This window comes from Penaeus monodon, chromosome 42 (assembly GCF_015228065.2).
Source record: "Penaeus monodon isolate SGIC_2016 chromosome 42, NSTDA_Pmon_1, whole genome shotgun sequence".
Taxonomy (NCBI): Eukaryota; Metazoa; Arthropoda; class Malacostraca; order Decapoda; family Penaeidae; genus Penaeus; species Penaeus monodon.
The window spans coordinates 29,056,086-29,082,585 of NC_051427.1; the positions used below are offsets into that span (position 1 = coordinate 29,056,086).

The following is a 26,500-nucleotide window of genomic DNA, read 5'->3' on the forward strand; positions in this document are numbered from 1 at the left end:
CATGAAGAGACCATTACGTTCAAACTGCAGCTTATTTAAAACTATTGTAATACACACACAGGAACATTAGGTTCACTCAACATGTATAATTCAAGTAAATGTTACACAAGAGAAGGGAAATAATATTTAATATAATATATAATGCCTTGGATCCAGTAGGGGGGGGGGGGGAAAGGATGGAGGGAGGAAGAGACATGAATGAGAGAGACAGATATGATAAATAGATAAATGGACAGACAGACAGTGAGTAAGATGTTGATAGAAAGATAAATAAACAAGCAGAGATATGTAATAAGAGGAGGGAAGGTGCACATAATATTAGGACACAAATTTCTCTCCCTGAGCGGTAGCAAAAGCCTCTGCCAGACATCCAACAGGAAGTGGATAGCCTTCATTTCCCTCCTCCACCTCCACCTCCACCTCCACCACCACCACCACCACACCACCACCACCACCACCACCACCACCACCACCACCTCCTCCTCCTTCCCTTTCCTCATTCTCCTCCTTCCCTTTCCTCCTTCTCCTCCTTCCCTCTCCTCCTCATTCTTCCTCCTTCCCCTCCTCCCCCCCTCCTCTCTCCTCTCTTCTTCCTCTCCTCCTCCTTCCTCCCCTCCTCCTCCTCCTCCTCTTCTTTCTCTTTCCTCCTCCTCCTTCCCCTCCCCCCTCTTCCTCCTCTCTCTTTCCTCCTCTCTCCCCTCCCCTCCTCCTCCTCCTTCCTCCTCCTCCCCTCCTTCCCCTCCCCCTCTACCTCCACCTACCCCACATGTATGGTAACATAACGTCAACCTTACGACTTTAAAACGTGTCCTTGTTGCTACCTGGGCGCCGCTCCTCCCGCCATGAGATGAGAGGGGGAAGTTGGGGAGTGAGAGAGGAGAGAGGAGGGGATGAGATTAAGGGAGGGATGGGAGAGGAAAGCGGAAAGCGGAGAGGGGGAAAGGGAGGAGGATGAGAGAGGATAGAGGATAGAGGAAAGGAGGGTAGGGAGGAGGGAGGGGGGGATGAGACGACGAAAGGAGGGAGGGTAACGCGGGAGGGTAACGCAGGAGTAAAGGGGGGGGGTCAAGGGAAGGAGGAAAGGGGGGTCCATTTCCAATCATTCTACTGAGAGGGTTTCTTCTCCCCCGTTCGCCTCCCTCCCCCCCCATCTCACCCCCAACCCCGCATCATTCCCTCACTCTTTCCTAAAATCTTTTCCGCTGAGGGTAAGAGGGGAAGGGAAAGACAGAATTATTCCCCCCACCCCCCCTTTCAATCGATTCCATGCGAGAGGTGGTAATAACAACAACAATAATAGTAATAATAACAATAACAACCAGAATAATAAGGGAAAGTGTATATGTAGTGAGCATATATTTTTTTCGCTGCACATACGCACGTAAAGGCATTCCCAGCGCATTAACCAAAATAACAAAACCCCTTTAACCTAACAGAAGGCAAAAAAAAATCGACCTTACCGACAAGGCTACCTATCAAAACTAATGGACGATACGGAACAACTGAAAACCCATAACTACCGAGCGAGAAGAGAGAGAGAAAAAAGGAAACAATAATAATAACAGAACGAAAGCGCAAAAAAAGACAAAGGGCGCATTGCTAAACAAAAGGCGTAGTCTAGGCGACACCTTCCTCGGGCCCGCACTCCACGCACCGTCTCCGCCTCTTTGACACACCCTCCCTCACCCCCTTCATTTTGGGCCCCCGGGCTCTCTACCTTCCTGTATCTCTTTCGTTCTTAACTCTCTACGCCGGGCTCTTGTATCTTTTTTCTGTTTTCTTTTTCTTCTTTCAGTTCTCTTCTTTTATTCCTTCATTATTTGTGTCTTGTTCTTCTCTTCCAATTCCTTTCTCCTCCTCTAATCATCCATCCATCCATCCCGCATCGTTCAATATCCTTTCCCCACCTTCTTAATCAGCATAATTGCAATTCTCACTTCATAACGCCCTCTTCTCCTCTCGTCTCCTCTTCCCTCCTTTCTAACCCCCTCTCCTCTCCTTTCCTCTCCTCTCCCCTCCACTCTCTCTCTCTCGCTCGTTTACATTTTTTTTTCACATCTCTCTCCCTCCCTATCTTCTGCCTCTCCCTCTCACTCTGCAGTCCCTCCCTCTCCTTCAACCCCCATCGCCACTTCCTACCCGAGTACCCGCACGCGCTCCGTCCGGCCTTTTAAAAATGGCCGTTTTCCCAGACGCACACAACACGACATCCCCGCAGGCGCCCGCGGTACTTACTTCGGCGCACCAATTAGAAAGTGAATCGGAACTGGACCCTCATCGCGCTTCAGATGATGATGCTGTTTGGGGATAAGGTGGAGGACGGAGGGATGGGAAATGGAAGGAAAGGAGGAGGAGGAGAGGGGTACGGAGGAGGAGGAGGAGGAGGAGGAGGAGGAGGAGGAAAAGGAGGAGGAAGAGAAGGAGGAGGAAATGGAGGGGGAAGAGGAGGAGGAGGAGGAAATGGAAGAGAAGAAGAAGGAGGAGGAGGAGGAGGAGGAGGAGGAGGAGGAGGAGGAGGAGGAGGAGGAGGAGAAGGGAGAGGGAATGGAGGAGGAAGATGAGTAAGAAGGGGATAACTGAAGAAGTGGAGGAGGAAGATGAGGAAGAAGGGGATAACTGAAGAAGTGGAGAAAGAGGATGTGAGTGAAAGGGAGGAGATTGGGGAAGAGGAGGAACAGGAGATGGATGATGATGAAGATCCCAATAGTAACAATATGGGAGGGATGCCAACAAGAAAACCCTTAACTGTTTTCCTTTTTTTCACCAAGTGCAATCAACAGACGAACGCTGACCGGGCGGGAGCGAGACCCAAACAAAAAACCGCCACGTCACGACAACACCTCACTGACTGTCTCACTGACTGACGAAGGCCAGTTAAGGGCGGCCCAGTCACCAAGTCCTCTTCCCTCGTTTCTTGCCCTTTTCCCGTTCTCTCTTGCTCACTCCTACCCCTTTCCTCCTCTTCGACCAGTGGGCGAGAGGCGCTGGAGACGCCGGCCGAGAATCCTCATCTCGCGAGACGAGAGAGGGACCTTGTCGCCCCCGGGGTGGAGGGGGGAGGCCACCGGGAGATCTTTTCGGGAGGGAGGGAGGGAGGGAGGGAGGAGAGAGGGGGTGGAAAGAGGGAGATAGGGAGGAAGGGATTCTCGGGGGTGAAGGAGGTCCGTCGAGAGGGAGGAAGGGAAGGAGAGAAGGGTTCGTCGCGAAGGGATGAGGGTATTAAAGGAAAGGAGGGAGGTAGGGAGGTGAAAGAAAAGGAACTGAGAGGAGAGCGCAAAGAAAGAGAAGAAGAGAGGAAAAAGAAAAAGCAGAAAATGAGGAGAAAAGAGAAAAAAGGACAAGAAAAGGAAGGGGAAAGAAGGTGAAGAAATACGGCAAGAAACAAGTGACGACGGAAAGAGAGGGGAAGGAAAGAGGGTGCATGTTGTCACAGGTGGCAATACTAAGGGGGAGGGAAGGAGGGAGGGAAGGGGGGAGGAAGGAGGGTATTAACGACGAATGTGGGGACGACAGGCGGGGAAAGGACAAGAAATGAGGAAATGAGATAAGGGCGAGAAATGAACGAAGTGTACTCAGAAACATGTGGCGCAAAATAACAAGCAAGGGAAGTGGTCTAGTTAGGTCTGTGTTGTGCAAAGTTTTTAATATCAGGAGCAAGGGAAAGGGAGAGGGAGGGGGAGGGGAGAATGAAGAAGAAGAAGACGAGGAGGAGGAAGAGGAGGAGGAGGAGGAGGAGGAGGAGGAGGAGGAGGAGGAGAGGTGGAGGGAGTGAGTCCTAAAAAAATCTAACGATACAACTGATACAAAGGCTTGTAAGAATAATCATGAACACACACATACAAAAAACTAAAGACCGAGGCATAATATAAAAAAATAAATAAAAAAGGAGGCAGAACAGGTGGGGCGAGAACTGGCGAGGGCGGGCAGCTGGAAGGAGGGAGGAGGCGGAGGAAAAGAGAGATGGGTAGGAGGAAGAGAGAAAGAGAGAGAAGGGGGAGCATATGTGGAAGGCGGGAGAAAGGAAGGAGAGGAAAGAGGGAGAGTGAGTGGAGGCAAGAGACGGAAGGCAGGAGAGAAGAGATAGGTAGGAGGGAGGAAGGCGGGGGAAGGAAGAAAGTGAGGGAAGGTGTAAGGCGGTGCAGGGTAGGGATGCCTTAACAGGGAAGAGGAGGAGGAAGGGAGGAGGAGGCGGCGGAGGAGAAGGGAGGAAGAGGAGGGAAGTGGGAGCGTCAAAGCCCGGATGCTGTGGAAACTGGTTTACGCAGCGAGCACACCCTCAAAACACGATTTTAAACAAAATTAAAAACAACAATAATCTATACTGGCTTCACAAGAACCTGACCCCGCCACAAGAACTTGAATTAGACGCATAAATAAACAAATAACTAACTTGCACTGATAGACACAGATAGACTCAAACAGGAGACAAAGATATTAAACCAGACAAAACAAGAATAAAGAGCAGAAAAAACAATGCGGGAGGGCGAGACGCGGCTGGGGGGGGGGGGGGAGAGGTACGCGGTCAATGAAGTACCTTCTTGTTTCCTCCTCCCCCCTCATCCCTCCCCCTTCCCCTACCCCTTCTCCCTCCACCCTCCCCTTAACTCTTCCCTGCTCCCCCTACGCCATTACCTTCACCCTTTCCCTTCTTCCCTCCCTCCCCTCCCCCTTTCCTTCTCCCTCCACCCACCTCCCCTTCCCCTTCCTTCCTCTCCTCACCTTCCTCCCCCTCCCCCCTCTCCTCACCTTCCTCCCCCTCCCCCCCTCCCCTCCCCCTCTCCTCGCCTTCCTCCCCCGCCCCCCGCCCCGTATGACTCACCCTCTTCGCGCCGTAGACAACACATGCTTTGCTCGCCCCAAGACGTGTATTAAATCGCGATCATAAAAATGAGTTGATGGCTGGCTCCTATTTCCTTATCGTCTTTTTTCAGCGGTTTATCATCTGTGTTATTGTAATTTCTGTCTCCTGCGTCACTGATTGTCTTGTCTGTTTTTCTTTGTTGTTGTTGTTATAATATTATTATTATTATTATTATTATTATTATTTTTCATTATTATTATTATTATCATTATTATTATTATTATTATCATTATTGCTATCATTATCATCATCACTATCGCTACTGTTGTTAACATCATAATAATTTACTCTTTTTTCAACTTTTTTTTTTTCTTTTCCCTGCTACTGAAAAGGAGGAAGAAAAAAAAACAGAATAAAGGAAGAAGGGTGGAAGGAAAGCAGAATAAAGGCGGGAGACAGGAGAGGAAATGAGATGGACCGAGAGTGGGTGCGTGAGAGCTCAGAGGGGGAAGGAGGGGAAAGGGAGGAGACGGAGAGGAGAGGGGACGGGAGGGGAGGGGACGGGAGGGAAAGGGGTAGGGGCAGGAGGGGATAGGAGGGAAAGGGGTAGGGGCAGGAGGGGATAGGAGGGAAGGGGGTAGGGGGCAGGAGGGAAGGAAAGGAAAGGGGAGGGAAGGTGAAGGACGGAGAGGGGGTAAATGAAAGAGAGGGGAGGGGTAGAAAGGGAGGTGAAAGAGAGGGAGGGAGAGAGGGAGGAAAGAGGGGACCTGACGGAGGGGGAGGGAGTGGGGTCGGGGTGGAGAAGTGAAACGGGAGGAGGGGAAGCAGAGAAGAAGGTTAAGGAAAGGAAAACAGACAGAGAATAGACCAAAACAATATATGAAAAAAGTGAAGGAAAATATATCAAACGGAATAACAAATAATAGATATCGAGGCAAAATGGAAGGAAAAAAGAAAACATTTAAAAGGATGGAAGAGATTAGCAAGCGAGAGAGAGAGAGAGAGAGAGAGAGAGAGAGAGAGGAGAGAGAGAAGAGAGAGAGAGAGAGAGAGAGAGAGAGATGAGAGAGAAGAAAAGAAAGAGGAAGGAGAAAGAGAGAAGGAAGGGAAAAAGAGATAAGATAAGAACGGAGCAGAAGAGAGGAGAAACGGAGAGGGGGATGAGAGAGAGAGAAGGAGAGAGAAAGAGAGAACATGAAAATAGAATGGCAAAGAAAGCGGAAAAAAAGGCAAAGGACTGAAAGAGAGGAAAGGAAAGGGAACAAGAAATAACAACAATAAAAAAACGTTCGCACGCACAAAACCGGAAACGCCAGAAAGAACGGCGGCACGGAGGGTGGGGGAGGGAGAGAGGGGGGGGGGAAGGGGGAGGGGGGAAGGGCAGCCAATCCACCCAACCAATTCCGACGCAACGAAGACGAAACAAAGCGAAGCGAAGAATAACGGCCGAGGGACAAAAGTCACGTGATGTAAACAAACTTGGGTACACGAGCGCGCAGCCGCCACGTCACGCGAGAGCCTGGCAATGCACGCACAACTTGCACCGGGTGGGTCGGAGGGGAAGGGGGGGGGGTGCAAATGGGAGGGAAGGGGAAGGGGGAGGAGGAAAGAGGAAGAAGAGAAGAAAGGAGAAGGAGGGAGGAGGAGAGATGTAGGAAGGTAGGAAGGAGAAAGGAGGAAGGGGGAGGGGTGGGGGAAGGGGAATAAAGGAAGGAAGAGGAGGAATAAAAGGAGGGGGGTGGAGGAGGAGGAAAAGAAAAAAAAAACGGAAAAGAAAAACAGATACGACGAGGAGAGGGAAGAAAAAAGAGAGGAAGAGGAGGAGGAAGAAAAAAGAAGAGGAAGAGCAGAAAAAGGGAGGAGAGAAGGAAGAGGAGAAGACGGTGAAGAAAAGAAGGTAGAGGCGAAGGAAAAGAAAATTGAAGATGAGGAAAACGAAGAAAAAAAAAAGCAACAACAGGAGAAACAGAAAAAGGTCAATGAAATATCATTCAGTGTCATAAATAAAGGGAATCCTGACAACGAAAAGATTTAGGAGGAAATGATGATAAATTAAATACCAAGCTTCCGCAATCATTCAACGGACTAACTATAGTGTTATTTTGAGAAATAAATAGATTAGCACAAGTGAATACCACGGAAAAGAAAGAAAGGGAAAAAAAGGAAAAAAAACAACAAGAGAGAGAGAGAATAGTTAGAGAGAGAGAGAGAGAGAGAGAGAGAGAGAGAGAGAGAGAGAGAGAGAGAGAGAGAGAGAGAGAGAAAGAGAGGAGAGAGAGAAAGAGAGGAGAGAGAGAGAGAGGCAAAGAGAAAAAGAGGTAAATCGAAAGAACCGACAGGAATAAAGAATAAAGAGAGGGAAAGACGAGAGGCAGAAATAGAGAAAGAAAGACGCAAAGAAAAGCAGAAACGAAAGAAAAAGAAAAAGAAAGAGAAAAGAACAAAAGAAAAGAGGAAAGCTAAAAAGACAAAAACGGAAGAAAGAGGGGCAAAAGAGGAGAAAAATAAAGAGAGGGATGAAGAGGAGGCAAGAGGCCCCGGCGCCGTCCATCAGCGGCCGAGCGAGGACGTCCCCATGAAATTCGGATGCGGCCAAGGCAGGGGGGTGCAGGAGGGGGGGGAGGGGGGAGGAGGAGGAGGAGGAGGAGGAAAGAGGAGAAGGGAGGAGAAGAGGAAGAAGAAGAAGAAGAAGAAGAAGAAGAAGAAGAAGAAGAAGAAGAAGAAGAAGAAGAAGAAGAAGAAGAAGGAGGAAAGAGGAGAAGGGAGGAGAAGAAGGAAAGAAGAAGGAAGAAGAAGAAGAAGGAGGAGGAGGAGGAGGGGAAAAAAGTACATTGAAGAGGGGGAGAAGAAAAAAAAAAGAAAAGAGAAACAGAAAACAACACAGAAAATAGAAACAAAAAAAGAGAACGACAACGAAAACGGGAATGGCCGAAGAGCACGAGCGAGAGGAAGCGCGGGCGCCGCCTGGACCGCCCCGGGTTAGGCCTACCGCCCACGGCCTAGGGAATAGCAGGGGATTGCCTGCGTGATGACAACTTCTAGAACTTTTGAGAGGGACGGGGAAGGGGGCGGGGAAGGGGACGGGGAAGGGGACGGGGAAGGGGACGAGGCACAGGAATAACGTGAGGGAGAAAAGGGAGATGGGATAACGGAGGGGGAGAGGAGAGGGGGGGAAAGAGAAGAGGCGAGGAGAGAAGAGAGGAAACACATGAGAAAAGCAAACAAGTGGAGAAAAGAAGAGGGAGGAAACAAGAGCGGAAGAGGCAAGGAAGAGAGGAGAGGAGAGGAGAAGGGAAGAACGCATGAGAGGAAAGGAGAAAGAAGAAAAGAACCGCACAATGACTGAAAGAAAACCCTCCGGGAACAGAAGAGAGGTGAAAGAGGGGAGTAATAACGAGACAAAAACAATAAGGTTGAAAGGAAGACATAAACGCGTCAGTAATTTCACGTAACCTCATTACATTCCAGGAATTAAGATTAAAGAGACAATGCTTTACGAGGCGGGGTAGGGGGAGGGGGAATGGAGGAGGGAAGGGAGGGGAGAGGAGGAAGAGGAGGAGGAGGAGACGAGTGATGTTAGAGTTGGAACAGGAAGATGGGGGAAGAAGAGAGAGGAAGAGCAAGAGAAAGACAGAGGAAAGTAGCAGGAAGACGGGAAGGAGGTGGAGGAAATGGTGGCGGAGAACGAATAGGAAGAAGTGGTGAAGAACGAGAGAAAGGAAGGGGAAGAGGGAGTCAGCGAAAATAAAATAATAACGAGGAGGAGGAACAATAATGAAAATAATAATAAACGTAGGAGGAGAAGAAGGAGGAGGAAGAGGAGGAGAGAAGGAGGAGGAAGGAGGAGGAGGGAAGGAGGAGGAGGAAGGAGGAGGAGGAGAGGAGGAGCAGCAGGCCTCCTACACACGTCCGTCTTCCCTCCCGAGATAATCAATCGTATCCTATGATGCCGGCTCCCCCCCCCCCATTGCCCGCCCCCTCCCCATTCCAGCCTCCCTCGCCTTGCTCTGAACCCGCAAGGAACTACATCCTCATCTTCACCCTTACCCCCCCCCCTCCACACACACACACTCACCCTGTATCCACCCTTCCACCCACACCTGCACTGGCACCCTCTCACCCACGTGGAATTTTAAAGCCAGTCTCAAACCCTGCACGTCACCCCTTCCACCACACCCTGCATTTCCACCCTTACGCCCACGCCCTTCAGCTTCACCTCTCACACCCACGGCCAAAGCCCCCCCCCCCCCCACACACACATGCACGCCCATACTCACACCCAAACCAAGCCTACACTCATACCCACACCCACACCACGCCCATACCCATACTCACATCCACACCCATACCCACATCCACATCCACACCCAGCCAGGCCCCGCCGACGACCGGGTGTGCGGATCAACCAGAACCCGAAGAGAATCCGCAAACAGCTGATGTACTTTTCATGTGGCGGACACATTTAGCCGCTTTCTCGCCTCGTTCCCCTGATTACTGTCCGCAGAGGAGGGGGAGGGGGAGGAGGAGGAAGGGGGAGGAGGAGGAGGAAGGGAGGAGGAGGAGGAAGGGAGGAGGAGGAGGAGGAGGAGGAGGAGGAGGAGGAGGAGGAGGAGGAGGAGGAGGAGGGAGGAGGAGGAGAGGAGGAGGGAGGAGGAGGAAGGAGGAGGAGGGAGAGAGGAGGGAGGAGGAGGGAAGGCGGGAGGGAGGGAGAAGAATGGGGATGAGGAAGGCAAGGAAAGGAGTAAGACGAAGAAGAGGAGAGAAGAAAGTATTTAGTTAGATAAACTACCCGACAGACAAAGATTACGAGAAAGGCCCAATTCAAAACGAAAAAACAGATGATGGAGAAGACAGCATTGCAGGTAATAAAGATAAAGATAAAGATGAAGACGAAGACGAAGATGAGAAGGAAGTGGACGAAGAGGAAAAGGAAGGAGAAGGCGGGGGGGAAGAAAGTATCTGAATACTACCGGAAGGCAATTAACATACTACCAAACCCGACGCGAAGACGTAAGAAGAAAAAGGAAAAAAGGGAAAGAAAGAACAAGGAAGAAAAACAACAACAACAATGAAGCCTCTTAGAAGGAAGGTTATCATATCCGTTACCTCGTCCTCACGACCTCCCCCTCCCCCTCCCCCCCTCCCTCCTCCCCTCTCCCTCCCTCCCTCCCTCCTCCCCTCTCTCTCCCTACTCTCTTCCTCTCACCCGTCCCCTCCCCCTCCCCTCCCCTCCCCATCATCATTACCATCTCCTGTCTTGCCCCACTGCCCTGCAAGATACCCAGACGCAACACGTGTGCAACCGACGCCCCTCTCCTTCTATCTCCCTCCCCCCTACCCCTTTATCACCCTCCCCCCACCCCACCCCACTTTTACTCACTCCCTTACCCTCTTACCCCTCCTTCCTCCCCCTCCCCCCTCTCGTCCTTTCCTCTTATCACCCCCTTTTATCTAATACCTTCTTGCCCCCTAAATTTCCTGCCAAACAAGAGGCTCTTCAAAAAAAAGAAAAAGAAGAAGATGAAGAAGAAGAAGAAGAGGAGGAAGAGAAAAGTCAGCAGCAGAAGAAGATAGATAATAATAATAATAATAACGAGAGGAATAGTAATAAGTAGAAGGAGGAACAAAAATAAGAAAAAAGAGGAATAAAAATAAGAAAAAGGAGTGGAATAAAAAAATAAGAAAAAAGGAGAGAATTAAAAATAATAATAAGAAGAGGAAGAAGAAAAATGAATAACTATGAAAAAAGGGGAAAAGGGGAAGACAAGAAAAAAAAAAAGAACAAAAACAAAATAATTAATAAACAGAGAAGAAATAATAATAATAATAATAATAATAATAATAATAATAATAATAATAATAAAAACTCCAATACCTCGAAATTCAGACTGGAATCCCCTGAGGCAACTTTATCTCATGCTACCCGTGCAATTCTACGACGGTTCGCTCTAACGGGGTTTGGCAGAATCGGCCCAGTGATGCGGGTCATAACACTGATAATTATCGCTTTCCTACAGAGGGCCGGGGAGGTGGAGAAAGAGAAGGAGAGAGGAAGGGAGAAGGATAGGACAGGGAGAAGAGAGGAGGAGAGAGAAGACGAAGACGAAGACGAAGACGAAGACGAAAACGAAGACGAAGGCGAAGACGAAGAAGAAGAACGCGTGAGTACAGAAACACGAACAGTAAAAAGCAAACGATAGTGGTGAAATTAATAAAGCCGACAAGAGAAAGAGACGAAGAAAAGAAATGAAAAGAAAAAAGTCCCTAACAATACGAAGAAGAATGGGGAAGAACAGAAGACGAAACAGCCCTCGAGGAGGCCACCGAAGATGCTCGAGCTGTGTGCACGAGAGATAAGTGAAAGGGAGGAAGAGGATGGCGAGGGGAGGGGAGGGGGGGAGTTCGAGGGGAGGGGAGGGGGAGAGTTCGAGGGGAGGGGAGGGGAGGGGGAGAGTTCGAGGGGAGGGGAGGGGGGTATTTGTGGAAGGCTGGAGGGGGGAGGAGGGGGTAACTGGGGAAGTAGGATGTACGAAGGTAGGCGGGGAGGGGTAGGAAGAGGAGGAGGAGGAAGAGGAGGAGGAGGAAAAGGAGGAAGAGGAGGAGGAAAAGGAGGAAGAGGAGGAGGAGGAAAAAGAGGAGGAAGAGGAGGAGGAAGCCAAGGAGGGGGAAAGAGGAAAAAGAGGAGTGCGTAAAGGAGGAGCGAAAGATGGGAAGACGGCGCAGGGAAACAATAAGAGGAAAGGGGGAGGGAGGACGGAGGGAGGAGTGGGAGGAGGACTAAGAAGTGCGTGGGTGGGGGGGGGGGGTACTACAGAGCAAGGGGCGGGGGAGGGGTCTTAATTTCCCACAGAGGTCCTGGCGAAATTGCCGCCGACTTCCTCCTCCCGCTGCCCCGCCGACGCTGGCAACGAGCGCCCTCCAGGTCAGGCCAATTACAGACGGTAAAGCCCGCTCACCTGCCACCACCTGGCTCGTCATACACGGGCTCGTCGCGACTCGCAGATGTTGGCTGTTGTGCCTCTTTGTCTGTCGGTTTAGCCTCCCACCTGGTCTCTTGCCCGTCCGCCGGGTGACAGCCGGGAGTCCTGTCACTCACTTCTACCGTCTGTTTGGTCTCCTTGTGTGTCCTGTCAATAAACCATCGAGCTTTCCCAACCATCTGTCTGGCCTACTTGCTTGCCTGCTTCCCTGTCTATCTGTCTATCTGTCTGTGCCTATCTATCTGTCTGTGCCTGCCTGCCTGCCTGCCTGCCTGCCTGCCTGCCTGCCTACCTGTCTTCTGCCTGCCTGCTTGCCAGCATGACCTGCAGAGCGTGCATGCGTGCTTGTGTTGCCGCGAGCGTTCCCACACGTGTTGCTGATCGCGAGCATCCGGCAGCGTCGCAGCGAGCCCGGGCGGAGCAGCTCGCGCCGCCTTATAAGCGAGCGGAAATTAGGCTGCAGTCTTCGTACGGCGCCGCGGCGGCTCAGGTGAATCGCTGACACGGTGCCGCCGCTGCCGCACCGCCGTCGCGACTTCCAGCACTCCGAGTGGTTGCTCTCGTACGCAGATAATGACAAAGGGGGTGGGAGAGGAGGGAAAGGGGTTGCGCGAGGGAGGGAGGGGGAAGGGGTGAAGGATTTGCGACAGGCCGGGAGGGCGAGAGGACGTGGGGAGGGTGGGGGAGGGGGAAGCAGGGGGTGGAGAAGACGAAGACGGGCTCGTGTTTTGGATCACGGGGTCAAGGGCCAACACTATAACCAGATGCGCGCCGCGTAGCCCTCGGGGAGACTGGAGCGAGGAAGGGGGGAGGAGAGGCAAAGGAGATCCCGCTTGTGCATAACCCCCTTTTTCTGAGCCTGCATGCGAGGGTGACGTGCATGCCCTCCGCCTGGTATGCCCTAACCTCGGCTGCGACCCGGGGTACCCGCCTGCCTCGTCCGCATCCCTCGAGGCTTCTCCCCCAGACGGCGGCGTACGGGCTGCGTTCCCCCTCCCCTTTCCCCCTCTCTTTCTCTCACGGGCTGCGTTCCCCCTCCCCCTTCCCCCTCTCTCTCACGGGCTGCGTTCCCCCTCCCCCTTCCCCCTCTCTCTCACAGGCTGCGTTCCCCCTCCCCCTTCCCCCTCTCTCTCACAGGCTGCGTTTCCCCTCCCCCTTCCCCTTCCTCCTCTCTCTCTCTCTCTCTCTCTCTCTCTCGCTGCTCTGTTTCCATGTCGTTCTTTCCATCTCTCCTCCTCCTCACACCCACACGCACAGAGGGAAGGGAGAGAAAATAAAGAGTAGAGAAAAGAGCAGCACAATGTAACGCAATAAGCAATCTTAAAATAATATCAATGCTAAGTGAGAACAATGCAAATGCAATGATAAGCGATTGCCTCACCTCTTACCTCTCCTTCTCCCACTCTCTCTCTCAAGGCCTCCTTCCTATCCCTCTCCCTCTCTTTCTCTCTCTTCCCTTTCCTTCCTCTCTTGTCCATTACGTTCTCTCCCTTCTCCATCTCTCTAACATATCCTTCTTCTCATCCCCCCCACCTCCTCTCTCTCTCTCTCTCTCTCTCTCTCTCTCTCTCTCTCTCTCTCTCTCTCTCTCTCTCTCTCTCTCTCTCTCTCTCTCTCTCTCTCTCACCCCCTCACAATTACTCCCTCCCGCCTCTCATCCCCCCCCCTCCTCCCTCCCCCTCCCCCCTCCCTTCTCTCCGAGCACCAACCAGACGGGAGTAAATCTGAACTCCGGAACACAAACTTAAGAACCAACCAACTGGGACAACGAAGCCTCCTAAGACCTGGAACGTGGGGGGAAAAAGATGAAAAAAAAAAATAAAAAAGAAAATTACATGAAAACGAGGTGAGAATGAATGCTACAGGGACAAGAGCGCCGAGCAAGAGGCGGACACGGGGTTCGTACGGTACGAATCTGCAGTTGCGGAATCATGATAAGTGTGTTCTTGCCTTTTCCAGGTGCCGGCGAAAGAGGATTACAGGGCACGGGGGACGGAGGAGGGAAAGGCGGCGTGATTTTCCCCTTTTCTCTTCTCTCTCCCTTATTCTCCTGGACCGACGCACTCTCTCTTACTCCTCTTTTTTTTTGCCCGGTGCATTTTTTTTATCACTCTCTCTTACTCAGGCTCCCTATCTCTTTCTTAATTATTTCTCCCTCTCTCTCTCTCCTTCTCTCCCTCCTTCTTCCCCCCCCTTCCCTCCCTCCTTTTTTCACTCCCTTCCCTCCCTCCCTCCTTCTTTCACCCCCTTCCCTCCCTCCCTCCTTCCCTCTCCCTCCAATTCCCTCTAAACCCGAGAGGCGCTCCAAACGGACCCCTCTATCTAACTATCCCGGCAGTTAGGTGGCACAGGCGAACACAAGCACTCTGGGGGGCGGACAGGGGGCGGGGGAAGAGAGGCAGACACCTTCCCCTCCAGCTCCCTTCTCCCCCTTCCAGCGAGAGAAGCAGCGGGGGTGTGGAGGCTGCCCAGCGTAGATCGATCGGCAGTCACTCTCCTCTCTCGCCACTGGGTCAACGCGGGCGAGGCCACTCCGGACGAACACACGTGCACACACACAGTAACATACATACATACACGAAAACATGCATATACACATATAGTACACACACACACACACACACACACACACACACACACACAAACACACACACACACACACACACACACACACACACACACACACATATTATATATATATATTTGTATATATATATATATATATATATATATATATATATATATATATACATAGAAAGAGAGAGACTGCTGGTGAGCAAGAGGAGGATGAAGGAAGGGAAAGAGAGATAGATGTAAAGTGAGTGAGTGAGTGAGTGAGTGAGAGTGAGTGAGTGAGTGAGTGAGTGAGTGAGTGAGTGAGTGAGTGAGTGAGTGAGTGAGTGAGTGAGTGAGTGAGTGAGTGAGGTGAGTGAGTGAGTGTGAGAGAGAGGGAGAGAGAGAGAGAGAGAGAGAGAGAGAGAGAGAGAGAGAGAGAAGAGAGAGAGAGAGAGAGAGAGAGAGAGAAACCTCGGCCTCCAATGTTCTTCAGGCGAGGTCAACCCTGCAAAAAGTTCGAGTGTTTCGAGTGTTGAGATTGGACCATCGAGACCGACCCCCCCTCCCCCTTTTTAACCTGCCCCCCTTCCCTACTTCCCAACCCCCATTCTACCCCCCCCCACCCTCTTCCATCGTACCCCCACTCAAGTCAGCCTTCGTGAGCGCCCTTTCTTTACGGGAATAAAATGATAGCAGTAATAGTAATAATAACAATAACAATAACAATAATAACAACAACAACAAAAACAACAACAATAATAATAACAACAACAATATTAACACCAAAATAAAAACAACCAAATGAAAGAATTAACACAAAGAAACGAAAGGATGACAGGAAGAACGGCTGCCGAAGGAAGTGCCGGCCGTTTAATCAATGAGTGAGCAAAGACAAGAGTGCGAATGACTGGCTTCCATGACACGGAGAGGCTTCAGTGTCGCTCCAGCGCCTCTTGTCGGGAGAAAAAAGATTAATAAATAAAATGGGAAAGGTATAAGAAGGGAGGAAGGTGGGGGGAGAGGGAGAGGGAGGGAGGGGGAAGAGATGGAGGGAGGGGGAAGAGAGGGAGGGAGGGAGGGAGCAAGGGAAGGAGGGAGAGGAGAAAGAGTGAGTGAGTGAGTGAGTGAGTGAGTAAGAGAGAGAGAGAGAGAGAGAGAGAGAGAGAGAGAGAGAGAGAGAGAGAGAGAGAGAGAGAGGAGAGAGAGGAGAGGAGAGGAGATACAGAATAGAATAGAAGAGATAAAATATAAAAGAACAGAAGAGACAAAAAAATCAGACAAGAAAAGACAAAGCAGTCGAGCCACCCACTCACTCCACGTGCATCTCTGCGGCGGGCTGTTGCAAACCCTTGGAACAAATCTAAGACTCCCTGAACAACTACTCGACCCACCCGGTTCACCTTTGTCTTAAAAAAAAAAAAAAAAAAAAAAAAAAAAAAAAAAAAAAAAAAAAAAAAATTGCATTTGATCACGCATCTACTCCCCCCTCCCCCTTCCCCCCACAACCACCCCCACCTCCTCCCCCTTCCCCGTAGGCCTCCAAGAACACTACTATTGCCCTCCGCGTCGCCACTAGCAAACTCTGGACGAGAATTTAGCACAAACACCTACAAGTGTTGTTTACACCGCGTGGTCGCCACATGTCCCTCGTTTGTTCCCTGTTCACCTTCACTAATACCACGCGTCTACTGCAGCGACTGAAACCCTACCGAAACGATCGTTTTTTTCTTTCTTTCTTCTTCTTCTTCGTCCTTGTCCCCGTGTTCTTCCTTTACTTCTACTTTTCTTCCTTTCTCCTTCTCCTTCTTCTCCATCTTCGTCTCCGCGTCCTTTAACTTATTTTCCTTCTCCCTTTCTTTCTCCTTGTTCCTCCCTTTTTTTTCTTTTTCTTCTTCTTCTTCTTTTCTTCTTCTTCTTCTTCTTCTTCTTCTTCTTCTTCTTCTTCTTCTTCTTCTTCTTCTTCTTCTTCTTCTTCTTCTTCTCCTTCTCCTTCTCCTTCTGCTCCTCCTTCCTCCTTCCCCAGACCTCGCCTTACCACTGCGCTGTTCATATACCTATCTCCCCGTTGCAGGGATATTTCGCCGCTGATAAGAATCTCCGTGTTGACTCTGCACTCACGGGGGGCGGCCGCTGCGTATTCCATGCCCTTCTCTTCGGCTCAGAACGCACACGGACCTCATATGAAATAAACATGAAAGTCCCACGGCCTCACAAAGACTCGCTGAGTGCGCCCATGTTGCCACACACAGGCCGCATGCACATGGAAACAGACAAACACAGGACAGATGCGCGCATGAACGCAAGCACCTGCATGCACACAAGCACAAGCACACGCACATCAACACGGCACACCAAATTCACACTCATGCATATTCTTTCTCTCTCTTCCTCTTTCCCTTTCTCCCTCGTGCAAAATCAGATCCGAATCTAATTACTGGATGGTAATTTCACGAGGAAAAACGTAATAAAAAGAATAAGACAAAAAATACTGTTATCTGAAGAAGATTAAATTCAAACTAAAACAACAAAATAAGCAAAGAAAAAATAAAAATCATAAGACATATTAGACTTGGTTTCCACTCTGCAGAGGGAAACAAGCAAGCAAGCAAACGCCAACGGGCAGGCGCGCCGCCGTCATGGCCCAACTCCCTTCGCAAAACACCACGTAAACAAGTGCACCACTAATGACCACTTTACCCCCAGCGCATAAGGGTCAAAGTTGCATCCAGCGGCCGTGATGAGCGCGCGGGCGTCTGTCAGGTGGGGAAGGGGGGGTAAGTGGGAGGGGGAAGGTGGTAAGTGGGGAGAGAGGACGGACGGGAGGGTGGTTGGTGGGTGAATGGGAGGGGAGGGTGGTAAATGGGAGGAAAGGGAGGGGAAGGGAGGGGACAAGGCGGTAAGAGAAGGGAATGGAAGACAATACAAAAAGGAGGGAAAGGGTGGATGGAAAGTGAGAAGGGGAAGAGCGGAAGATAGAGAAAAGGAAAGAAGGAAGACAGCAGATGACACGGGAATGGGAAGCAGAGAGAGAGAGAGAGAGAGAGAGAGAGAGAGAGAGAGAGAGAGAGAGAGAGAGAGAGAGAGAGACGAGAGAGGGGAGGGAAGGGAAGAGGGGGGGAGAGAGACAGGAGAGGGAAGAGAGAGAGGGGGAAAGAGAGAAGAGGGAGAGGGAGGAAGGAGAGGGAGAGGGAGGGAGGGAGAGGGAAAAGGGAAAGGGAGAGGGAGAGGGAGATAGAGATACATAGATAGATAGAGAGAGAGATAACAGGGGTTGGCAGGTGGGGGGGGGAGGCAGAAAGACGGGAACTCCCTAGAGTACCGTCTTGGTAAGCTGGGCAAAGATTTCCACAAGGAAAGGTGGGTGAAGCTGTCAGTTCACACGGGAAGAATGCATTATTTCCAAATTATTCAAGTTTTTCCCCAGTTTATGAATTCATCCCCTATTTTTCCTCTCTACCTATCGTCCGTTCTCTTTACTTCGCGCTATATCAGATTTTCTTTCATCTTTCTTCTTGGCGTCCCTCGTCCTTCAACTGCCCATGCCCGTCTTCCCTTCCTATCATTCATCCACAATCTTAATATTAAAAAGCACCTCCATCTGCAACGTCTCTCTCTCTCTCTCTCTCTCTCTCTCTCTCTCTCTCTCTCTCTCTCTCTCTCTCTCTCTCTCTCTCTCTCTCTCCATTCTGCCTCCTGACATCTGACCTTCTCTCCCTCTCTCTCATGCCCTCTACCCATCACCATTTCTAGAACTCTCTCTCCTTCACTCCTCTTCCCTCTTCCCTTCCTATCTTTTCCCTCATCCTTTCTCACCTTCTCCTTCTCCCTTTTTACCTTTACCTCCACTCATTCTCCCTCTCTCCCCTTCCCTCACATACTCGCTCCCTCCCTCCCCTTCCCTCCACTCCTCCCTCTCTCCCCTTCCCTCACACACTCTCTCTCCCCTCCCTCCCCTTCCCTCACTCCTCCCTCTTCCCCTTCCCTCACAACACTCTCTCCCTCCCTCCCCTTCTCCACTCCTCCCTCTTCCCTTCCCTCACACACTCTTCCCTCCCTCCCTCCCCTCCATTCCCCCCTCCTCTCCCCTTCCCTCACACACTTTCTCCCTCCCTCCCCTTCCCTCCACTCCTCCCTCTCTCCCCTTCCCTCACACACTCTCTCCCTCCCTCCCCTTCCCTCCACTCCTCCCCTCTCCACACCCAGCCTGCTATGACTGGTACCTAGTTGTTGACCCTACCGCCAGGGGGCCCAAGGTCGGCAATCGAGAGTAAAAGTTAAGGTCGGGTTACCTGCCTTAACAGACCCAAAATGATGCACAGCAGAACTACGCCACACACGGACGAGTTTCGCTCTTATATTCACGATTCTATGCTCCCTCCTGCTATTTTCTGTAATCATATATATAAAATAGATATAAAATAATCATTACTTACGTTTTATTTCAAAATCTAACGGAATTCGAACAAATCCAATTTCACTCCATGTATGTACAATCCTTGAAACTAGGCCTATCGTCACAGCCTACGGAGCAACTACACCAGACGTTCCTAGCGTCAACTCCACATGGCCAACATCTTTGCTATTAATCTTGCGGTTCAGCCTGGCCACAACAGGATTTTTCTTAGTGGCTTCCGTGTAACATTACGCATACTGACCTCATGCCATGTAGGTACCTCCTTTTAACCGGAATCAATTTGATTCTCTTTCTCTCCTATTCTCTGTCTGTCTGTCTGTCCGTCTGTCTCTCTCTCTCTCTCTCTCTCTCTCACTCTCTCTCTCTCTCTCTCTCTCTCTCTCTCTCTCTCTCTCTCTCTCTCTCTCTCTCTCTCTCTTCTCTCTCTCTCTCTCTCTCTCTCTCTTTCTCTCTCTGACTGTCTGTCTGTTTGTCTCTGTCTCTGTCTGGTTCTGTCTCACTTTCTCTTTCTCTCTCTCTTTCCTTTTACCCCATCTCTCTTTACCTTACATTCACAAAACAGCCGGGGAAAACACAAACATCCTAAAAAACAACAACAGGTAAATAACCCACATCCACTGAATACCCGCACGGTACTTGTAACCCACTTACCCGCCCACCATCAACTACCCAGCTCTGACCTCATACAAGCCCCCCCCCCTCTCCCCTCGCCCACACCATCCCCTCCTTCTTGCAACATAGCAATCCACCTGCCAAACTACCACCCACCGAGAACCCCCACTTCCTCTCCCTCCCCTCACTCTACCTTCCACCCCTACCTCTTCTCCCTCTCCCATCACTCCCCTTCGTCTTTTTTCCCCTATTCTCTTCCCCATCCCCACTTTCCACCCTTTCCTGTTCTCTCTCACCAATCATCCCCACTTCTTCCCAGTCTTCTCCTTCCCCCCCTCCCCTTCTCCATCAACTCCCTCCTCCCACTCCTCCCCCATCCTCCCTTTTTCCCTTTCCCTTCTCCATCCCCTCCATCATCTCCCTTCACCCACTCCTCCCCCATCCTCCCTTCTTCCCTTCTCCCCCTCCCCTTCCCCATTCCCTCCACCTCTCCCTTCTCCCACTCCTCTCCCTCCCCCCACAACCCTCACCTTCCCCCCCTCCCCCCACAACCCTCACCTTCCCCCCTCCCACCCTCCTAGCGAGTACTTACAATGGTTTATCAAGGTTATTTGTAGACTACCTGTTTTGTGTGTTTTGTTCATCCGTGTATACATGACTAAACTGTACTCATCGTTGTGGACAGGAATAACCATAGAAGTTAATGGAATAAAATTAACAGAATTTGCATGTGCACCTATTGGCTCTCGGATCGCCGCTGTTCGAATTAAGGGGAGAGAAAGCAGAAAAAAGAAAGACTGAAGTGACACAAGATAGAATAAGACTAACTTTGTTTTTTTTTATTCACAACATGAATCTGAAAATATCCTCAGAATCGAAAGAGACAGAGAAAGAGAAAGGAGGGGAAAGATAGAGGCAAGAGGGAGGCGAGGGAAGGGCAAGAGAGGGAGGGAGGGAGGGAGGGAGGGAGGGAGGGAGGGAGGGAGGGAGGGAGGGAGGGAGGGAGAGAGGGAGGGAGGGAGAGAGAGAGAGAGAGGAAAAAAAGAGAGAGAAACGAGAGAAAGAATGACAAATACAGCGTCAGATAAAGGGAAAAAGAGAAAGAAAGAAAGAGAAAGAGAGAAAGAATCGGTCGCCAATGATGATGCGCTAATGTTCTCGATCTGCTGATGAATATTCTATTACGCAACCCTCCCCATCCCAATAGGCCATATGATGATTCATGGTGATTCACATTCCAAGATGGCCATGCCCTGACCCTCCCTTTATTGGCCAAAATACAGAAGATCCCAAGGTCAATAACGGAGTGAATATGTAATGACGCAATACGCAATACTACGCAACTGATGTATCGTTATTATTACTATCATTGCTGTTCTTAGTCAAATCTATCTATCTCTGTCTGAGCTTTGTGTGTGCAAGTGTATTTGCAGGTGTGTGTGTGGGGGGGCGTGTGTGTGTGTGTGTGTGTGTGTGTGTGTGTGTGTGTGTGTGTGTGTGTGTGTGTGTGTGTGTGTGTGTGTGTGTGTGTGTGTGTGCGCGTGTGTGTGGGTGTGTGTGTGTTGATGTGTGTGTGTGTGTGCTGGGTGTGTGTGTGATGTGTGTTGTGTGTGTGTGTGTAATGTGTGGTGTGTGTGTGTGTGCGTGCGTCCAAATATCGGGGCCTGAGGGACATCTGCACGCACAAGTCCTTCATTTCACAATGCATCAAAAATACAACATTTTCCTCGATTTAAAATTCATTGACCAACCAGAACAGACTACATGTTTAATACGCCGGCAAAAACAAGTTCAACATTTTCTCTTAAAATGTAAACCCAAGATTTAAAAAAATCCAAAATCCACACAAAAAAAATCAGATACCTCGATTTCTCTTCCCATCCTTCACCCCCCACCTCCCTACCTCCCTCCCTCCCTCCCTCTCTCTCTCTCTCTCTCTCTCTCTCTCTCTCTCTCTCTCTCTCTCTCTCTCTCTCTCTCTCTCTCCTTTTTATTCCCTCTCACTAAGCCGTTTCCCTCGCCCAACATCCAAACTCACTCCAACTTTCGGGTCATGCTTTTCATCAACTCCGCACCTACATCTATGTCTATTCCGACCACCTACGACTACCCGCAATTACTAAAACGATCATTATCTTTATCTTAAACCTTACGACTACCAAGAACTACCTCATCTACATCGAGTGACGACAACCAATATCTACAGCTACCTAAGCCCACCTACGGCTACTGACAACTACCTGCACCTACCTACGCCCACCTAAGGCTACTAACAACCACCTACGCCCACCTAAGACTACAAACAACTACTACACTAACCTACGGCTAGTAACAACTACCCATCACCACCTACGGCTACAAACAACTACCTACGCCCACCTACGGCTACTAAAAACTACCCACGCCCACCCACGGCTACTAACAACTACCTACCAGTACCTACAGCGACCTTCTACCACCAACCACAATAATAGGTTAGCCACCGGCCCCTCCCCGCCATGCCCACAGTGAAGGCAGCCATTGTTCTAACTTTTAAATGGCTTAAATGGCCAACTTCACCTTACAAGTGTTTGGAATGAGGGAGGAAATTGGGAAGGCGGGGGAAAGGGGGAGGGGGAAGATAACGGAGGAGGGGGGAGGAGGGAGGAAAGGTGGGAGGAAGAAGAAGAGGAGAATGGGGAGGGGTGCAAGGAGGGAGGGAAGGAGGGAAAGGTAGAAGCAAGAAGGAGGGAGAGAGGGAAGCAGAAAGGGATGAAAGAAGAAGGAGAAGGGGGAGGAGAAGGAAGAGGTGGAGGAGAGAAGAGAGAACAGCATGAGAGGGGAAGGAAGGGAGAATGAGGGTGTGGAGAAAGGGGGTAGTGGAGAGAGAGAATGCGCATGGGGGTATGGAGGGAGAAAATGTGGGCGGGGAAAATACATTAGGTCACTGGCAAAGGTGACCTGCTCGCACTGCTATGCGGTCCAATTGTTCGTTTGATGTTCAAGGAAAACTGCCTGATAGAACTTGTAGGACGAGAGAGAGAGAGAGAGAGAGAGAGAGAGAGAGAGAGAGAGAGAGAGAGAGAGAGAGAGAGAGAGAGAGAGAGAGAGAGAGAGAGAGAGAGAGAGAGAGAGAGAGAGAGAGAGAGAGAGAGAGAGAGAGAGAGAGAGAGAGAGAGAGAGAGACAGAGAGAAGACAGAGAGAGAGAGAAAGAGAGGAAAGACAGAGAGAGAGAGAGAAGAGAGAGAGAGAGGAGAGAGAGAGAGAGAGAGAGAGAGAGAGAGAGAGAGAGAGAGAGGAGAGGAGTAATGAGGAGAGAGGGGAGAGGGAGAGAGAGGAGAGAGAGATAATGAGGGAGAGAGGGAGAGGGAGAGGGAGAGGGAGAGAGAGAGATAAACTGGATGTTTATTTCTGATGACCGTAATGATGATTGATGGAAACGCTTTTTTTTCCAAAGTCGGGGAAAAAAATTTAGCGTCGAAATTCCTCCTAAAAGATGGGAACTAACAGAAGGTGAAATAGAAAGAAAGAAAATAAACAAGAAAAGGTGAAGCAGAAAGAAAGAAGATAGACATGTGAAGCAGAAAGGAAAGGCAATAAAAAAGAAAAGGTGAAGCACAAAAGTAAGAAGATAATAAGTAGTGAAGAAGAAAAAAAAGATAAGCAAGAGTGAAGCAGAAAAGTAAGAAAATAAACAAGAAGTGAAGCGGAAAGAAAGCACACAAGAAGAAGAAGAAGAAGAAGAAGAAGAAGAAGAAAAGCAAGGAGGAGAAATCTAAAAAATAAATACGCCCCGTCCAGAAAACAATAACAATCTGAAACTCGGGTCCACACTCACGTTGTGCTCGAGGCGGTTGTTGACGGAGTTGACGGCGATCTCCTCAAACTCGAAGGAGTCCTCAGGCCTGTAGTAGATGTAGTACAGGTCGACGGAGCCGAAGAGCTGCGCCGGCCTCAGCCACTGTAGGTAGAGGTTGCCGTCGGGCTGGCACGTCAGGTTGGAGATCACGGGCGCGCCGGGACCCGACACGTCCGTCTTCACCGTCAGCGGCACCGACGACGTGCCCTCGTGGCGCTGCGTGAACGCCTTCGTCCACACCTTGAAGTTGGTGTTGGGGGCTGCGGGGGGCAGGACAGGGTCAGCATCTCTGTTTACTGATTTATTTATTTATGTATTTATCTATTTCTAGAAGGGTGGATGACTGGATTGGTGAAAGAAGGTAAGATATTTGTGAATGATAATGATGATGACAACAAGACAAAACAACCAACAACAATAATAATGACAATGATGATGATAATGATAATGATAATAATAATAATAGAGAATATACAATGACAACCAAGTTTCAAGTAATCAAGTTTGGATTGGATGTTGCTTGTCTTTCAACTTCCTTTGTTTTTCTTCATCTCGACAACATCAGCGGAGTGAGGCGAGTATTGCCCTTTTATGAAGTTCGTGCATTGTTCATAAACTTCTTTACAATCTGGCGGACAATATGATGAACGCGCCTTTTGTTCAGTCTCAAATGCTGTTCAAAAACTGCGATAGAAACAGGTGAACGCAAAATCCCTCTTGTTCAAACTAGATACTCAAAAAACACGCAGCCAGACCCGTTTCGTTTTGGAAGTGACGCAAAAAAAAAGAAAAAAGGAAAAAAAATAAGGCCAAATATTATCATGAAGTAAAGCTGTTTTGTCACACAAGTTTGCAACGAGTATTAATCGCAATTTGCATCAACAATGTGGATGCTAAAAATAAAAAAATAAAATAAAAAAACAAGAAGGAAAATAAATATGATGATGATGATGATTTAGAAGAACGACAGAAAATAATAATAATAATAATAATAATAATAATAATAATAATAATAATAATAATAATGATGATGATGAAACAGAAGTAGAAAAAAACGAAAGAAAGAAAAACAATAACAACAAGAAGAAAACCAAAAGCAAAACAAGAAAAAAATACACACAATAAAACGTAAAACAGAAAAAACGTGGGTACGATGAATCGAAAACCCCCACGCTCTCAACGCACCTGTTCAATAAACCGGTATGCAAGTCGCGTGGGTTTTTAATTCCCTTCGGCCCCATCCAGCATTGCAAATCAGAGCAATTGAAGAGATCATTTGCAACATTTTTGGTGTCATTATATAATCCACGGTGACTATCATGGTCATCAGCATAATACCGATGAGAAACGTTGAATCACGCACGGCCTGCTTTAAATACCACGATGCTTTCGTAATGGCGGTGGTGTTCTCTTGTCTGTGTGTGTGTGTGTGTGTGTGTGTGTGTGTGTGTGTGTGTGTGTGTGTGTGTGTGTGTGTGTGTGTCTCTGTCTGTCTGTCTGTCTGTCTGTCTGTCTGTCTGTCTGTCTGTCTCTACATTCTATCTCTATCGCCCTTCCCCTCTCTCGCTTCCTCCTCCCCATCCTCCCTTACCTTCCCCTCACCTATCTTCATCCCACCCCCTCTTTCTCTTACCACCCCTCCCTCATCTTCCCTCCCCATCCACTCATTCTCCCTCCTCCCCTCCTTCCCCAACCCCTCTCCCATCCCCTATACCCCCCTCCCTCAAGGCTGTGACCTTAAAGAGCGATTGGACCCCCCCCCCCCCCAAATAGGTGTCGACATCACCACACGCCCCAATCAGCTGGTCCCTTATCAACATGCCCAGACACGCCGCAGCAGTCATAGCCGCAGACAAACAAGCACGCATGCAACGGAGAAATCACGATAGAAAACACAGTAAAAGGCAAACAAGTAAAAAAAAAAAAAACAAGTACAAATGCGAGTTGACAAGTAGGCCTACCGAAAAAACAAAGAAACGTAAGGGAAACAATGAAAAGTAAATCAAACAAGTCCAAAACAAGTAAAAAATCAAGTAAAGAAGCAACAAGAGAGAATCTAGTAAAACAAAATATCTATAAACAACAACAAAAATAAAACAATAATGTTGATCATAACAACAAAAACAATAGTAATAGTAACAATCACAACAACAATGCTAGTGATAATGACATTGACAATAATCATAATCATAATCATAATAATAATAATAATCAATCATAAAATAATAATCATAATAATAATAATAATAATAATAATAATAATAATAATAACAATAATATTAATAATAACAGCACCAACAAGAAAACAACAATAACACTAACAATAACAATGACGATAATAACAGAAGTAACAATAGAAAATAGCTAAAAAGGAATAATTCCCATGAGTTGAAACATTTGAAACTTATGAGCTTCGCTTTAAAAAAAGAAGCTCTGCAGTTTCACTGTAGTCTAATTAAAACTATAATCTGATATTCAATTTCGAAATTATTTACTGATACAAATATCGGTTAATCCTTTGCCTTTTAATGACAAAAAAAAGATGACCTCTCTCTCTCTCTCTCTCTCTCTCGCTCTCGCTCTCTCTCTCTCTCGCTCTCCCTCTCGCTCACTCTCTTTCCCCCTTCCTCCTTCCCTTTTTGCATCCTTCCTCCATCCCTTCCTCCTTCCCTCCTCCGTCCCTCCCTCCTTCCCTCCTCCGTCCCTCCCTCCTTCCCTCCTCCGTCTCTCCCTCCTTCCCTCCTCCGTCCCTCCCTCCTTCCCTCCTCCGTCCCTCCCTCCTTCCCTCTCCGTCCTCCCTCCTTCCCTCCTCCGTCCCTCCCTCCTTCCCTCCTCCGTCCCTCCCTCCTTCCCTCCTCCGTCCGTCCCTCCTTCCCTCCTCCGTCCGTCCCTCCTTCCCTCCTCCGTCCCTCCTCCGTCCCTCCGTCCTTCCCTCCTCCGTCCCTCCCTTCCATCCTTCCTCCGTCCCTCCCTTCCTTCCCTCCTCTACCTCAATTTCTTCTTCCTCTCCATCTCCCTCCCCCCCCCTATCTACAATTCGCGCCAGCGTTTATCGTGCTTATGGGCGTGAGTGCAAATGCGTATTACTTGTGCGTATTGCTTGCACGTGTTTGGGAGGCGACGCGCGCTGGCTCCTCCTGCGGGTGACACGCAGGTACCCTCTGCGGCTGCGGGAGTGGCGACGGCCCGGCCAATTAGCCCATCATTACCTGCGGTCCGGCGCGGTCTTAGGACCACTTAACCTCCGAGCCTAACTGGTCTCCTTTGTTTATATACGGTTCTGCCATCTGTTTGTCTG

The 26,500-nt window shown here is 49.4% G+C and overlaps 1 protein-coding gene across 4 annotated transcripts in view; it reads right to left on the reverse strand.

Annotated features, from left to right (window-relative positions):
• Nucleotides 1-26,500, reverse strand: part of LOC119599029 (tyrosine-protein phosphatase 99A-like) — a 193,867-nt gene that overhangs the window by 13,086 nt on the left and 154,281 nt on the right. For all 4 annotated transcript variants that reach the window (XM_037948774.1, XM_037948773.1, XM_037948776.1 and 1 more), the window contains one exon: nt 23,182-23,462. In XM_037948774.1, coding sequence (XP_037804702.1) covers nt 23,182-23,462 — 281 coding nt within the window. The remainder of the gene's footprint in view (nt 1-23,181; nt 23,463-26,500) is intronic.